A 16,027-nucleotide genomic window follows, 5' to 3' on the forward strand; every position below is an offset into this window, starting at 1 on the left:
ATGTGAAGTGATACATTGTTTACATCTCAAGCTGCCGCCATTTCTTCTTCACTCGTGACCTAGAGGTCGCCTCTGATTGGTTATGCTACGAAAAATGTTACGGAAATAGGACGGGAAATGCCATGAAATATGCCATGGAATCTGAAATGCCATAACATTTCTCACTTTACACGGTAGCTTTTTGCTCATGGCATAAATGTTAAGGAAAATGCTTTAACAAGCTATGTCATTTGTTGAAACATACAGCTGCTTTTACAGAATTTTTATTAAAAAAAATAGTAATTCTGCGGTCGCTGATAAGTCATAACTTAATTGTTTCTGATTACTTCCTGTGTGGATCACCGGAAAAGCAAGGTGTTTGGAAGGCAGCCACACAGATAAACTACATCCTTATGGAAATCAGCAACATTCCCATTGAGATAGAATGTGTGATCTCCTCAGGTTGTCTGAGAATTGATTAATTGATTGATTTGATTTACTTTACTTCGCTTTTCTGCCACTTATGTCTGGTTGTGAATGTGAAGATGAGTGATGATATGATGAAATTGATGGACATTCAAAAAGAACAACCATGTTCAGTACTGAATTCCAAACCGGGACCTTCGGTGTCGTAGCGCGCTGTGCTAAGCCCTCCGCCACTGTTACGTAATGTTACTTTACAAATGGCAATATACAAGAACCTTGTTATTGGCAGTAGAGTTCCTAGCTGAGCCTTTGCCTCACAAGAGTTTACCTGAAATCTTCCCTATCCCAGGTTTTTATCTCCAGTCCCCTATTATGCTTGTTTAAAATATTCCGGTGTCTTGTCATCAGTGGCGTGTCCAAGGGGGGTTGGTGGGAGTCATAACTCCCCCCTTTGATCCAGTATTTTTTTTAAAAAAAAAAACGTCAAAGGGAGGAAAGATGGCAAATGAGGGCGGACTACTGAAAAAAGTACACGCACCCCTTTCGAAAATCCTGGGAACGCTATGTGAGGTTACAATTGCTGTTTCAATGTTAACTCATTAAACGGGTCTCTTTTCTTGCGTTTAAAAACGACTGTTTAATTGAAACTCCTATACTATCAAGCGATTTGACAAAACATATAACATGAGTGTTCTTCTATCCAAACTCATGGCGGCGGAGTGGTTAACACTGCGCGACGGCGGCAGGGGTCCAGGGTTCGAATCCCGGCCCAAGCATGGGTGTTCTCTGTGAGTGTGCCTTCACCAATTTCATCAGTCATGCTCATCCTCGCGATTAGACAAAAGTGGAAGAAAAAGCGAAGTTAAAACCAACTGAGCGTTCTTATGCTTTGTCAGTGCTACGGGAACGTTACTACGACAAGACATCTCCACAGACAATTTACCGGATAGCGCTGACATTAACCTAGCGTGGGTTTACACGAATTAACACCAGACTCCCACAGTTCAGCTAGCAAAATACCTTTCCAATTAAATATACATTAGCACTCTTATGCGAAGCATTACGAAACTGTCCTGCTTCTCCTTGCGCGTGCATATGAAGGGGTAATACAGAGATCACCTTCTAAACTTCGAGACGCGAACGAAGACTTAGTATATCCGAGACATATACATTACTTGGAGATCAGATCGAGATGAGAAAGAGAAGAGAATGAGATCAAGAACTATTTAAGGAAACATCCAGGAGGTCCAGACCCCCCGGAAGTCTAACCACTTCCAAATTAAATAAGCAAAATATTTGTTGCTGTTGTATAATACGAAGATACACACAGAACTTACACAGAGGTACGACGAAAGGATTAGATTGTGAATAGATTACATAACAATATCTGTGAAAATTTATGTGTATCACTGCCACTAATAATACACACAAATAATGATCAATAACTACTTTTCATCAGTTGGACCCGATTCAAAAATTTTTGACATTAATTTCTTTCGTAGGACAGATATTTTTATACAAATGTAGAGATTTTAACTGCACATAAGCCAGAAAATTAATACATGCTTCTCTTTACCTGTTCATGTAATAACAATAATGATGATTAATTTGCCTATTTTAATATTATTAACCTATTGATTAGAAACTTTTATAAACATTGTTTTTCTTATTATTACATGTGAGAAACTTGCTTCGGACCCCCCCCCCCCGAAATATAGTTCTAGATACGTGCCTGAATGAGATATAGATATAAGGAGTTGCAGGCGTGGATCCACGGGGAGGGCGATAGGGGCGATCGCTCCCCCAACTGCCATGTTTTTGGACATATTGTTATGCCAAATATTTTTGGAGATTCAAATGTTCTGTCTTTTATCATCAAGTTGAACAGGCTCGAGAATGTCTTTTACTTTGATTGAAATCCACTTTATGATCGTGATAGGTTAATCATAGCTGGACCTACAGTTTAAATTTGGATCCGAATCCCTCTTCAGCATGCCTCAAAAGTGGATCCCATCTGAAATCCCTTGAGATAAGAGGTTTTTGTTTGTTCATTCACTTTACTCCTCATATCTGATTGTCCAGTTTACAGTTGCAACAGAAGGAATTATGATAAAGACATACGATAATAACCATATTCTGACCCTATTTTTTAAAAAAAATCTAGAACATGGAAGTCGGCTTGGTTCCTGTTTACAGTACTACATCTTACTTACATAAAACAGTGAAAGCGTAGGTTAGAATTGATTCTCGGTGAGGAGTTACACCCCTCCCAGTTGTAACTTCTGGAACCGCCAGTGGAGAGGTGACCGATAACGAGGAGAGGACCACAGGAATGGACGGTGTCTGGGGGAAAAATACGGGCAAGCGAGGCCTAGAAATTAATTGCATTGATTTAATATGTTCGGTGTACAATGTAAATGTAGTGATTTTTTAAAATCTTCAGTTTTAGTGTAAAGTGAGGGCGTAGAAACATTTCCGGTTTTCCCCCTTCAAAATTGACGTTCGGGAACTTCCCGAAGGGATAAACTTCGCAGAAATGTATTATCATGCTTTCGTAAATCGCCCTTGCGCAGCAACCACTGGAATCAGAGTGTATAGATGTCAGTAGAGTAGCAACAGCAGTAAGTTCAATACTATTCCAGTTCTTTAAATATCAATTTTATCATTCTGACGTTTCTTCACCTGTATTTCGCACCTTCACGGTCTCTTTTGTGCATTTTAGTATATTATTGCTCCCATAATTCCCCAAATTATCCATCTTTACTTAAAAAAGAGAGAGAGAGAGGCGTCTTCCTTGGATTAAGTCCTGAAACCATCAAATATTCATTCGCCTGTGTCGAATTATTCAAGTAGAACTTTTCTAATGTGTGAAATAAAAACGGTTACATTTTAATATGTAACTTACATAAGTCACTTTCGTAATCAAGGGGTTCAGAGTCCGGTACCTGGTGGAGGCACATATTGGTTCGGATCCCACTTTAAACTGTAGATCCAGTCCTGATTGGCCTACCTGTTCATAAAGTGGACTTAAAACAATTCAATGAATCAGACACAAGTCACTTTGAAATGTTTGCAACTTTTTTCTTAAACAAAGGTTATTATTTGTGAATTTTTAGGTTATCAACTTCTAAGCCACACATCTATATATTGATATCCTCTCCAATGAGTTGGGTTGATTTAGTTTAAGTTACTTCGCTTTTCTGCCACTTTTGGCTAATCACGAAGAGAAGGGTGTGTGATGATACGATGAAATTGATGACGGGAAAATCACAAAGAACACCCATGCCCAAGCCGGGATTCGAACCCGGGACACCTGGCATTGTATGGTTCGATGTGATAACCACTTTTTTAAAATGGCCGTTATGTAGAAAAGTAAGAGACTGGCTCGGTAGTTCAGTTGGTAGATCAATACCCAATGCGCGAGAGACTCTGGTTTGAGTCCTGGTCGAACCTACATCCATCGCTTTCCAAGCAGAAGAGAGAGAGAATTTCTATAATCGTTCACACCTCAAAAAGATCGATAGAACTGTTTATCTTCTCACGGTGTCATTCTTCGCCATCTGTCATTTTTCCGCTATGCAGTCCAAGATGTCCGATAGCAGATTAGTGATGCTATCCACGGTCGGTGGATGGTGTGAAGCTATCCCGGGGGGGAGAGTTTTTGTTTTAACAAGAAACAAACAATTAGTTTGGTATTCTAATATGCTTGACTGGAATAATATCGAAAACCTACAAAAACAACGGACAACAAAGAGTCTCATCTCTTAGGACACTGAACCCAGCAATCCCCAGAACACAGAAATTAGACAGACTTGTTATTTCTTCTCCACTTGTCATCGCCTTTCGTTAGCAACCGCGAAGTATGTAAATATATTAATAAAACATGTAATAGCATTTATATGTGAATTTTACACAGGAAGCTGTTATGTCTAATTCTTGTCACTCCTCATTGTTCATAGCATCAGTAGTACATGAAAATATTCAATTTGCAATTACATTTTGAATGAAAGAGAGTCGATATAATATATTGTATATTTTATAATATAATTTGATTATTTAATAATTGACATATTTAATGACATTATATATACGTATATATCTATAGTGTATATATGTGTGTATATGTGTGTGTGTGTGTGTCTGCTCCTTCCCCCCAAACAATCTGCAGTGATTTTGAGTACGTCAGCGCGGATTGCTTTCGTTATTAAGGTGGGCATGTTAGGTTTAGGACTCTTGGCATAAATACACGATAAATACACGCAAATTTTCAGGATTTGACCAAAAAGATATTATTTATGAAGCGCCCTAAATCTAACATACCTAACCTAACACCGAGAACATTTATCGTGACGCCAGTAGACAATAGGCTACTGTGAGCGATAAGTAATACCCGGAAAGGGGGGAGGGGTTTAATAGATTGTTTGTATTGGTGGTCTTCTTTTCCGCACAACGCGAGAGTAATCTTGCGTTCTGATGTCACCGCGGAATGCTTTCATTGTTACGCTTCCGACTTCAGAACACGAAGTTAGTGTCACGTTGTGCGATAAAGGAAACCCTGTAATGGATGGGCTGAAATTAGGATCTCTCAAAGTTCCACCGCCGACACGCCTCTTTGAGGATGGTTTGGCCTCATGCAAATGGGCCGCGTGCACTAGTTATTATTAAGTTATGAAAAATTATATAAAAAATGCGTTATCCTTAAAGTAAAAAAAATCTGTAATCTTACTGGAAAGTTATCATGAAGCCCCATAACTGCAACAACAATAACAAAAGAAGCACAAACTGCAGTCATCAACATAAAAAATACTGACTTTACTAACAAACAAAAACTGACTTTTACTGACCAAAATCCAACCCTGTGCAGGCCTAGGAATAGTATTCATATTAACAATGAAACTCGCCTTAGCATGTTGATTTAAAATTAAACATGGTAAGACGAAATCCTTATCAATAAAGGAAATGGAAGTTCATGAGGAGTACAATTAAAATTCCCATGTCAATTACAAAATCAGAGACCTGTGGGAGCATTCGGTGTAGCAAGGGTAAAACACAGGCACTACAGCTCCACATATGATTATCGTGGCTGTAGTTGGAGGCGCCAGAGCCTCCTTAGCCCGTAGTTTCCAGGATGTAGTAGGTGTATAAGGAGTTGAGTGCCTTTGAAAGGGTAACCAACTTACACGGGTTTGTCTTTGCTCGTCTGTTTATCAATGCACTATTAGCCATATTAACAACCTATTTATAAGAATTAACAGGCCGTGAAATAATGCTACGGTATGAAAACACGCAACACTTCAGCTGTTAGTCGCCAGTTTGATGCTTAACCGAGCATTCCTCGTCCTTCAGAGTACAAAACCGGCTTGGCATAATGACGACGGAGAGAAGCCATCCCGCTTGAAAGACTTGCCAAGAAAAAAAATAATATGCAAAATACTTGTATTAGGGTCTCTACAATTTTGTACAAACAAAATTCCCTGACTTTTCCAGACCAAGAACCAAAATTTTCTAGACCAAATAGTCAGGGAAAATTCATGTATTTGCACATGTGTGTAAAAAGGTCACTTCATTTTAGTTAAACACCACACAGAATCGCACATAACCAAGTTAAAAGTATAATTAGAGAAACTGAACAGAAATTGACTATTAGCATCAGCGGTGAGCTTTTAAGTCACCACGTATTGACTAATGGTAAACAAATAATTGATTTTTATAAAATAGCATAACAACTATAGCACAAATAATACATATTTATAGTAAAATTTAATAATAAATGCATTAATCCTAATATCAACCAAATGTAACAAGAAAGTGGTAAATGCACAATTGTAGTAATTTCTAGTTGAAAATAGTTCAAAATATGACATTTCTAGAGTATTTAATATTTCTGTAACTACCTGTAATACTCAGTATCTCAAACTGAAGTACAATTGGAGGACAACAAATTCAAGATATCTTGCTTGTCCTTTTCTTCTTTGTTCAAAAACCTTCTTTTAGTGCACTTTCACAAAATATTGATTTTTCCAGAAACACAGTAAATTTCCCCTGACATTTCCAGGAAAAAGCCACTTCCATGACTTTTCCAGGATTTCCAGACTAGTAGACAGCCTGTAGTATGCCACTTGTTGAAAATATGTTTACCTCTTTATTTCTGCCAAAGATTGAGGAGAATAAGTTTTATATCGACAATGTCTATGAATATTAATTAATAGTAAAATGATTAATAACAATATCATTAAATGTAACTCCATGCGTCAAATCATAACCAGGAACTTTACATTCCATCAGCTGTAATAAACAATCTTTGTCATTATCCTATAAATCTTGCATTGATTGTTCTGCAAGTTAATGCTTTTAAATAATCGTTGTGGTATGTGTATGTGGTTCTAACCAGAAATAAGGCACATAATGATAAACTGACACTATACTACATTTTATGCCATTATTTTACCCTCGTGTGTAATAATGATAACTCCTAGACTTATTAATACTGTCATAAGTTTTGTAACTTTTTGCTAAATGGGAAGAAGGAAGAGTCGTTCCGTATGACGAGAAATGTTCGTTGTTTTCTGAAAATATTGATTCAAAATATATTCCACATGTGTTTCTTATGTTCTACGTATCCAAGAATTTTTATGGGTACTTTGTTATTGTGCGGTTTCGAAAGAGCGCCTGCGGATGATTGCGTCTGCCATAAAAAAACTAAAATAAAATCTTAGCAGTGTGGACTTTAACACACAACATCTGCAGCTCTTACTGGTAGGGTGATGTTTACGAATCATATAAATTATCTCGAATGTTTCGTCATCCTGCGACGTGTATTTGCTCTCACCTTTCCTCTCTCAGACGTCTGTCCCCTAGACTGTAGTAAAGTATTTTACCCAGGGTGCGAAATCATTGAAGACTGGTGGGGGGAGAAAGATCTTAATCTACAACACCCCCCACAAACATATTCATAAATTACACGACATACATATTTATAATGTTAATAAAAGTAAAAATAAATTACTAAATTAAAAATATATAATTAATTACATAGAAATTAATTACGGTGTTTATTATATATATATATATATATATATATATATATAAAAGATATAATAAAGTAGAAAACTAATTCCTTTACCACTAGGTAAAGATGTTAATAAATTATGAAATAGATGAAGTGGTTTTATTATGTAGATGTTTTTATTTAGTTATTGCTTTATGTTAGTATAAATCAATCAGACTTTATAGTTATTTTTGTCTTGCATTCTTGTTTTACTTTTATTGTGCGTATGGACGTAGATTTGTTAATGATCAGTTGAGAGAGAGAAAGCATTCAACACTCGCAACCACACTACTTTCTGTGTGTTTTCGATATTATTCTTAGTAAAGTATATTTGAAATTAAAAGTAATTGCTCATCTTTTGCTTGTTATAGCAAAAGCTCTCCCCCCCTGGACCATTTTGGTGGGGGGATTTTTGAGGCCAAGATTGTTGGTGGGGGGAAATCCCCCCCGTCCCCCCAGGATTTCGCACCCTGATTTTACCTTTTGCCACTCGCTTTCTGGCAATCATTATTTAAACAAAACCCTCAAAGCAGGCAATACATGATTCTCGAAAAATTTGAGGTGGGAACGTTATGGTCAAATCACAGCAGTTGATCTTAAAATTTTTCATACTTCAGTTTTTGCTTCCAACACCCCCATCTTAACATACAGTGCTTTCAGGGAGTTTACATACCGAAGCAACAATCGACACATGTCGCTTGAAGATTTCACCAATCGAAAGCAGGCTTGTGTGGCCTGTCACGAATACGGCGTGAAACGTTGCTACTGATTGGCTCGTTCCCAAGCGGCATTTGTCGCGCGTCGCTTCCGTCTGAAATTTCCCTGAGCTTTCAGACAAGCGGCAGACGACTTCACACCGAAGCAGCGAGCAACAAGCAACAGGGGCTCCTTCAGTGTAAAGCAAAGCATTCACAGCGCATACGCAAACATCAGACCGAAACGACACGATGCACGGTATTGAGAAAACAGCCACGTCCAAGCGACAAGCGTCACGAGCAGTTTGTCGTGTCGCTTCAGTTCAGAAGGTTGTATTTGTTTCCGACGTTGTTATTTTTTTTTCAACTGACAAGTGTTCCTTGTTGCTTGTCGCTTCGGACTGAAATCTCCCAAAACCAAAACATCCATCGCCATGCGCGAACAACAGACCAAGGCAACAAGATGCACGGCATTGAGAAAACGACCCAGTCTGTGCGATACACACGCGTCTCGTGCCGCTTTGGTTCGGAACTGAGGGTTCCCTTCGAAACGACACATGTCGCTTCGGTCTGAAATCTCTCTTAAAGACCGTTCTGTAATGATTTCACACACCAACAAATGTTGTCTTCAGCTTAGCTGAAGTGAATTGTGGCTTCTGTTTCCAATCCTAAAATAATACGCCTATTAATTTTGATGTCCTTTACACGTTTTGAAATTCAACTGACTTTTTCATGTCAGTCCTAACTTGATTTCAAAGATTTTTCCAGGTTAATGTGAACCCTGAAGAAGTGTAAAACAAATCCAGTCTTCAACTTCCCGAGATCACCGACCTTTCCACGAATATGCGTGAAACTGACACTTGGAAGGAATGAAAGTTAAAATGGAAAAAAGAGAATTCTTAACCTGAATTCCAGTCATAGCTGTCGGGAAGGCATTCCTTGTGCGCGATGAGCAGGAAGTTGCCAAGAAAATGTATCCCGTCAATGTCGAGCAGAGATGAAGTCAGGGGGTGACCCCCTTAAATTGAAGACTCCCTCCCGAAAATTTCAATAACCTGGCGGAACATTCGGACAATAACTAAGAAATTTGGCAACCATGTTCACTTTGCATTTTTTAATTCACATAATTTAACGTAGAACGTACCGTATTTGCCAGCGTATAAGACGCACCCCCTATCTCGTACACTTTCAACAAATAACTAATCTAACTACAAAATAATACATTTTTATCTTCTTCGTCACACACCGCAAGGAATCAAGAAAGAAATAGTGTAACGCAGAACGGAGAAAATTTTCAGAAATTAAGGTTATCAAAAACTGAGTATCGGCGTACAAGACGCACGCTGTTTTTCAGACCGGTTTTTAAAAGGAAAAAGTGTGTCTTCACACCGGCAAATATGTTGTTTTTTCTGGTTTTTTCGTAATAATAAGCACCGTTTCAGTCCATTTTGATAACTGCTAACTAGTAATACAGGCCCCCAGTGGCAGCGATTGGGTTCCAAAACCGGGGGGGGGGGGGGGGGCAAGATGCCAAAACTAGGGGGGAAAGACAGTAGATTTCCCTTTGTAGATAAGGTTTAGCATAGTACGGGGGCAAAACTGGGGGCCTCTACCGCCCTAATTGCCGCCAATGAAGGCTCCTAATAAAATTCAGTTTCATTGAAACTCAACAATAGACACGTGTAAAGCGGCAGGGCTGGTGTAATGTAAGCTTCTACTGTTGTAAGAAATTTCAACATCTTGCAGCAAATTACATTTAGTCAGTCAACAGTTTGCTGAGGAATGGTAGTGACGTGCATGTGCAGTCTTATCGAAATTTACACTTAATTTAACTACGTATTGGAGGTAAGGTGCAATTTTAAAATATTAGTATTATAATTTGTTGCCTGTGACACCCCTCCCCGGGAAGTGTGATATCCCCCACCCCCGAGGACAGTGGCTGATGTCGAGGGCTGTTCCCGATTTTGAGAACCTGCAGAAATGAAATGAACGCATCGGCAAGCGCCCAATCACTGTAAACTGGGAAATCTTATGAAAAGGTATCAAATTTTCGCACACCTGTTTCACATTAGGTTCAAGATTAATGAGATGAGGCAAAAAGCCTTTATTTTTTTCCTTTCCTACGTGGCACAAAATATTTCCCGCTAGAGATCAATCAGTGGCATTATTATTAATTCCAATTTTCACATATTTTTTTACAATTTATTGTAACACAGATGGTACAATATGCTAAATGACATGATAATTTTCGCACCTTTGCAAAATTACAATGCAATTGAAAATTGGATAACTTATTCCTTTTAAACGCTTTCAGTGTGTTTCAAGTTGCTTCTGTGGTCGACTCTCGAAGCTTCCGGGTTCGAATCCCGACCTAGACATGGATGTTACATCAATTCCATCTAATCATCGCTCATCCGCATCGTGGCGATTGGTCAAAGGTGGCATAAAAGAGACGCTAAACAACGAATACAACATCATGCATGTTCCTTCGATTGTGATAATTAGGGAGCGGAAGTTGATGACCTAAAAATATAGGTATATGACCTATAGAATGTCCTAAAAAATGGAAAAAATGACGTAAAAATGCAAAAAATGACCATTAAATTTGTTACTTTCGGGTTAAAAATTTACATAAAAAGGAAATTAAACAAAATCTGATCTTAAATTTGAATTTGCCCCAGACGGACACCTGGTGGTTTCCCCCACCCCACCACAAAGACTGTCACCAGTTCAGCATTTCTTTTGCTCGTAAATTGCAATCCTACGAGATATATATATTTCACCTTGGTGAATAGACTCAAGAATATTACCAAAATGAAAGAAGTTACAAAATATGATGAAACAATACACCAAATATTGCGAAAAATGCCGAAAATCGGGGAAAATGACCTAAAACCTGAAAATTGGCAAAAAATGCAAAAAAAATGCACTTTAAAATTACCTCTTTTGGGTTCTAGACGAAGTGTAATATTGTGTATATTTAATGGGCATCGTGTCCGAGATGTCACAAAAAAAGATGACATTTCATCATCATTATCATCCCTAGTGATAATGCATTCACGCAGTGCCTATAAATTACAATTTTGCATAATCTTGCTACTTTCGCTATGATCTGAAAACTTATAGTTATAGTAGGACCACAGGCGAAAGGAATTGCAGAACCGCGTGTCCTGTGCATCGTACTCGCGGGTGCAGGGCAGGAGTAGAAAGGGATCTACTTATCGCACAAAACGTAAACACCTTCTTAGTCAAGAACTGCATTTCGACTTCTATTTCATTTTGCTTTGCTTTTCTGCCACTTCTGGCTAATTGCGAAGATAGGGATGAATGATGATATTATGAATGGACACTCACAAACAACCATGCCCAGGCTGGGATTCGAACACAGGACACCTGGCGGCGCAGTGCAATGTGCTAACCACTCTGCCACGGAGGGCGGCTCGCGAAGATGAGGATCAGTGATATGATGAAAGTTAGGAATGGACACTCACAAAAAACACGCATGCGCAGGCCGAGATTCGAATCCGGGACCCCTGGCGTCGTAGCGCGATGTGCTAACCACTTCACCGCGGAGATGGAACGAATAAAATGTAATGCGTTTTGAAAATAATGTAATTCATATGAACAAAAATATGCTATTTATATCGCTGTAATTTTAAGAGATGTGCCCAAACGTCAGAACGGAAAAGTAGAAAAATCTGCAGGCTTTTTATCTAGTTGTGAGCCTTAGCTGCGGTAAAGTCTTGCTTGCATACCATCTGGTACGTGGAACAATATTCAATCGGAGAAACGTAACGGTGCGCTCCTTATTAGATTAACTACCTGGACCGGTGTAACGAGTGCGCGTACACTAGCTTCAAAAAAGGGTGGAACTTCTGTCACCAGGTCGCATGCGCGCCGGGAGGGGAGGCCGATCCGGTCCATCCCCCCTTTCCCAGAAACGCCATAACTTATTACAAGTCACAAAAAAGCAGAAAGCTTTTTATTTTTATAGTTAATAACAGAAATCAAGTTCGGTTAGATCTAAATAAATAAGTGTATAATACAGGAACCTGGATGTGTTTTCATATTCTACCATTTAATCCCAAAAAATAGAGATCAAAGAACAAGCTTTATTTTTTAAAAAAAAACAGGGTTGAAAGCTTTTCATTGGACGAGGTGTGTAAAAGTTAATAACAATGTAACTATGCATTTCAGTACACTGCCGGTAGGAAATGTAAAAAGATAATCACTCATCCTGTGAATCGAGCAGGATGAAAATTGATTTATTATTATCAACTATTATAATTGTATGATTATTATTTATTCAAGGTGCTAAGGTTGAGCTCCGTACAAAAATTTCTGACGACGCCCATGCAAGGCGATGAGACCAACAGAGGGAGCTATTTTATCCAGTATTTTTGCAGTTACATACTTGTGCTATTATATTTCACATTGTCATCTTTTATAAGTTAAATCACTCATACTAACCATGGAATACGGAAAAATAATGATTAGTATTATTAAGTGAAAGAAAAGCTTCTACCTTAACCACCTCAGGTACACTCTATCGGAATTTCAGTTTCTCTAGAGAGCGGCACAGAACCTAACCAATTATCCAGCAAGCAGTTCAAAATTAAAGAAATACGCATATTGAAAGAGAAGGTGTATGTTTATACAAGAAATCTCCACACAGTAACGAATGTTGATTGATTTTTCTTCGATTTTCGCTTTTGGTTACAAGGTGAAATTGATGAGGGCGTAATCAGAAAAACACAACACAAATCTCACAGAGGATTTATACTGGCTGCAAGTCCAGACGCCAAAGCCTCGTTAGTCTGCAACAATGCAGTTCAGGGTGTACTATGTGGAAGTGAGGTTCAAAGGGGAGGGATTTGCTACTCGCACGTCCAGGGGGCACACAAAAAATGAGACGCTGAAGGGGAGGAAGTGGCAAAAACCATCGACTATTAAAATTCCTTAATATTGTGACAATAGCAAAATAAAACAACATGCCAAGCACTTTTACTTGCTTATTTCATGAAAAAAGATAGAGGAAGGAGTTTCTAGCGTCTTAAATAACTTCTTACATCATAACCCTATTTTCAACACTGTAAATTAATAGTTCTTAATCAGATTTGTATATAATTTAAACTTTTCAAGTGTTAATACTTATTAATACAGAGCATGGAATTAGTGGAAGTGAAGTGCCATGATAACAAAACATAATAATAATAATAATAATATTGATTGAATTAGTTTATTTTACTTCGCTTTTGATGATATGAAATTGATAAGGGACACTCACAAACACACATGCCGGGATTCGAACCCGGGACCCCTGGAGTCGTAGCGCGCTGTAACCACTCCGCCACGGGGGCCGACAAATAATAATAATGTTGGCAGGAGCTAAAACAAAGGATAGCCTAGGGCCTCATATTGTTTAAATCCTCCCTGGTGAGGTTTGAAAAGGCTCACACAGTGACGAATGATAGGAGCGGTGGAAATAGCAGGAAAACTACGTTCACCATCTGATTAGAGGTATAGTCACGTGTAAATAAAAGGGGGAGCGTTCATCCCTGAACTGCAACATCTTCATCAGGCAATTCCATGACAGAAAAAAAAATCACGCGGTAGTAACTTACTGGTAGAGAGGAGGTACTCCCATTCCCATTCATCTCTCGCTTCCTGCTTCTGGAGGTCCGCTGCATGTTGTTGGCTGTCCAGAGAACGAATGCAGACACTTGCAACACATTTACGCAGAGCACTGTCACCTCACCAGCATGGCACATACACACGGACTATGGCCCTAACACTGGCGCCCCGCCAAACGCTCGTGCGAGTAGCTGGAGGGAAATTTTCCCACGCGGAGTGGGAAAGCGGGAAATTTCATCGAGAGTTCTACAACACGGAACAAGTCATGGGGCATATCTGTATGTGGTGACTCAACAAATAATTATATTTCCCTCGTTATTTAAATGTTCATCACTCGAAGTAGATTCATTTTATGTTGGCTTAAAAAAGAAACGCTGCACCAGGATGCTAAATCACCAACACTGGTTGGGGGAGGAAGATTTTAATTTTCTCTCTCTCTCTCTCTCTCTCACACACATAAAAGGGCCTCCCCGATGGCGCAGTGGTAGCGTCACCGCCTTGTAATCAAGGGGTCCCGGGTTCGATACCCGGTGGAGGCACAAGTGGTTCGGATCCCACTTTAAACTGTAGGTCCATCCCGATTAGCCTTACTGTGCATAAAGTGGACTTAAAACACCAACTCAACTCTCTCACACATACACACACACTCGGTCCAGTCCCGATTAGCCTTACTGTGTATAAAATGGACATAAAATTAAAACACAAACTCAAGTCAATCAAAACTACATAATACTGAAATATATAAAAATGAATTCATGTCAATACATTTCAAAATAGTTGAAATGGTTTTGTTGTGTACGAGATTTTAATTATAATTTGCTTCAGACAGCTAAATGCCAACCTCTCTTCCATGCAGTACACCCATTTTGCAGACTAGATATAATTAATCCCCTAAAACCAACAAAAAAAAAATAATTCAAAGAAACTGGAAGAAAACTAATTGTCTAGTAATAACAACTATTCAAAACGTTGCTCCATGAACCCACGCAGTACACCCATTTTGCAGACTAGCGAGGCTATGGCGTCTGGACTCATAGCCTATACTGTATATCCTCTATCTCTTCGCAATTAGCCAAAAGTGGCAGAAAAGTTAAGTAAAAATCAATCAATTAATTTAAATAAATTAGATTTCATACTTATATTTGTCTTGCATTGTGGTTATATTGTGTATATATTTTTATTCGTGTAGATCTGTTGATGGTCTCTCGAAAAAGAGAGAAAGCATGCAACACTCGCACACACAGAGAGACAGACATTATCCTTCGTTCTTTGCGAGTGTTTCTGATATCCTTTGTAAAGTGTATCTGAAGTCAAAAGTAATTGCTTATCTTTGTTGTAAAGGGTTTTCCAATAAGGGCGGGTCGATGTTGGCAGCCTGTGGCGGCCATGTTGTTTTGGTGGCGTCTATCTAATCTGTTGTTTCCTTTTCAGGCACTGATGCCAAATCACCATGGCAAGTTACACGATTGAGCATCGTGTCCAAATGATAAAACTTTATTATCAAAATAAGTGTTCGTTAGTGCAAACGTTGCGCGCGTTGCGCCCATTTTACGCCAGATGCGGTGGCCCTTCAAAGTCGACTCTCCAACGTTTGGTGGCCAAATTCGAGACGACCGGTTCGGTAAACAATCAGCCAACACCCGTACGTGAAAGGAACGCCAGATCGGCTGAGAACATCGCCGCGGTCTGTGAAAGTGTGCAGGAGAACCCGAGGCAGTCAATTCCTTGCCGTGCACAAGAACTCGGCCTTTCGCAGACTTCAACTTGGCGAATTTTGCATCGGGACTTGGGCCTACACCCGTACAAGATCCAACTGACCCAGGAGCTCAAAGTTAATGACCATAGACAACGCCGTTTGTTCGCTGACTGGGCTTCGGAGCGTTTGGAAGAGGACCCCAATTTTGGCCGAAAAATCATCTTTAGCGACGAGGTGCATTTTTGGATGAATGGCTGTGTTAATAAGCAAAATTGCCGTATATGGGACGACTCCAACCCACACGAGGTTCACCAGGTGGCATTGCATCCACAAAAAGTTACCGTTTGGTGCGGATTTTGGGCCGACGGCATCATTGGTCCGTACTTTTTTTAAAACGACGTTGGTGAGGCCATCACCGTCAACGGCGAGCGCTACAGAACGATGATAACCGATTTCTTTTGGCCCAAATTGAACGATATGGACATAGACGACATGTGGTTCCAGCAGGACGGCGCTACGTGCCACACAGCGGATGCCACGATGGACATT

General features: G+C 39.3%; 1 protein-coding gene across 5 annotated transcripts in view; it reads right to left on the reverse strand.

Moving 5' to 3' along the window:
* The window catches only part of Pcyt2 (Phosphocholine cytidylyltransferase 2), a 133,024-nt gene that overhangs the window by 54,254 nt on the left and 62,743 nt on the right, over positions 1 to 16,027 (reverse strand). Inside the window, exon 1 of one of the 5 annotated variants that reach the window (XM_083130030.1) lies at positions 13,773 to 13,930. The exons of the other annotated variants lie outside the window; for them this stretch is intronic. Coding sequence (XP_082986156.1) covers positions 13,773 to 13,919 — 147 coding nt within the window. The 5' untranslated portion in view covers positions 13,920 to 13,930. Of the gene's footprint in view, positions 1 to 13,772; positions 13,931 to 16,027 lie in introns of those variants that run through there. 5 annotated transcript variants of the gene reach the window in all.

Source organism: Lepisma saccharinum, chromosome 10, assembly GCF_977018435.1.
Source record: "Lepisma saccharinum chromosome 10, izLepSacc3.1, whole genome shotgun sequence".
In the NCBI taxonomy this organism is placed as follows: Eukaryota; Metazoa; Arthropoda; class Insecta; order Zygentoma; family Lepismatidae; genus Lepisma; species Lepisma saccharinum.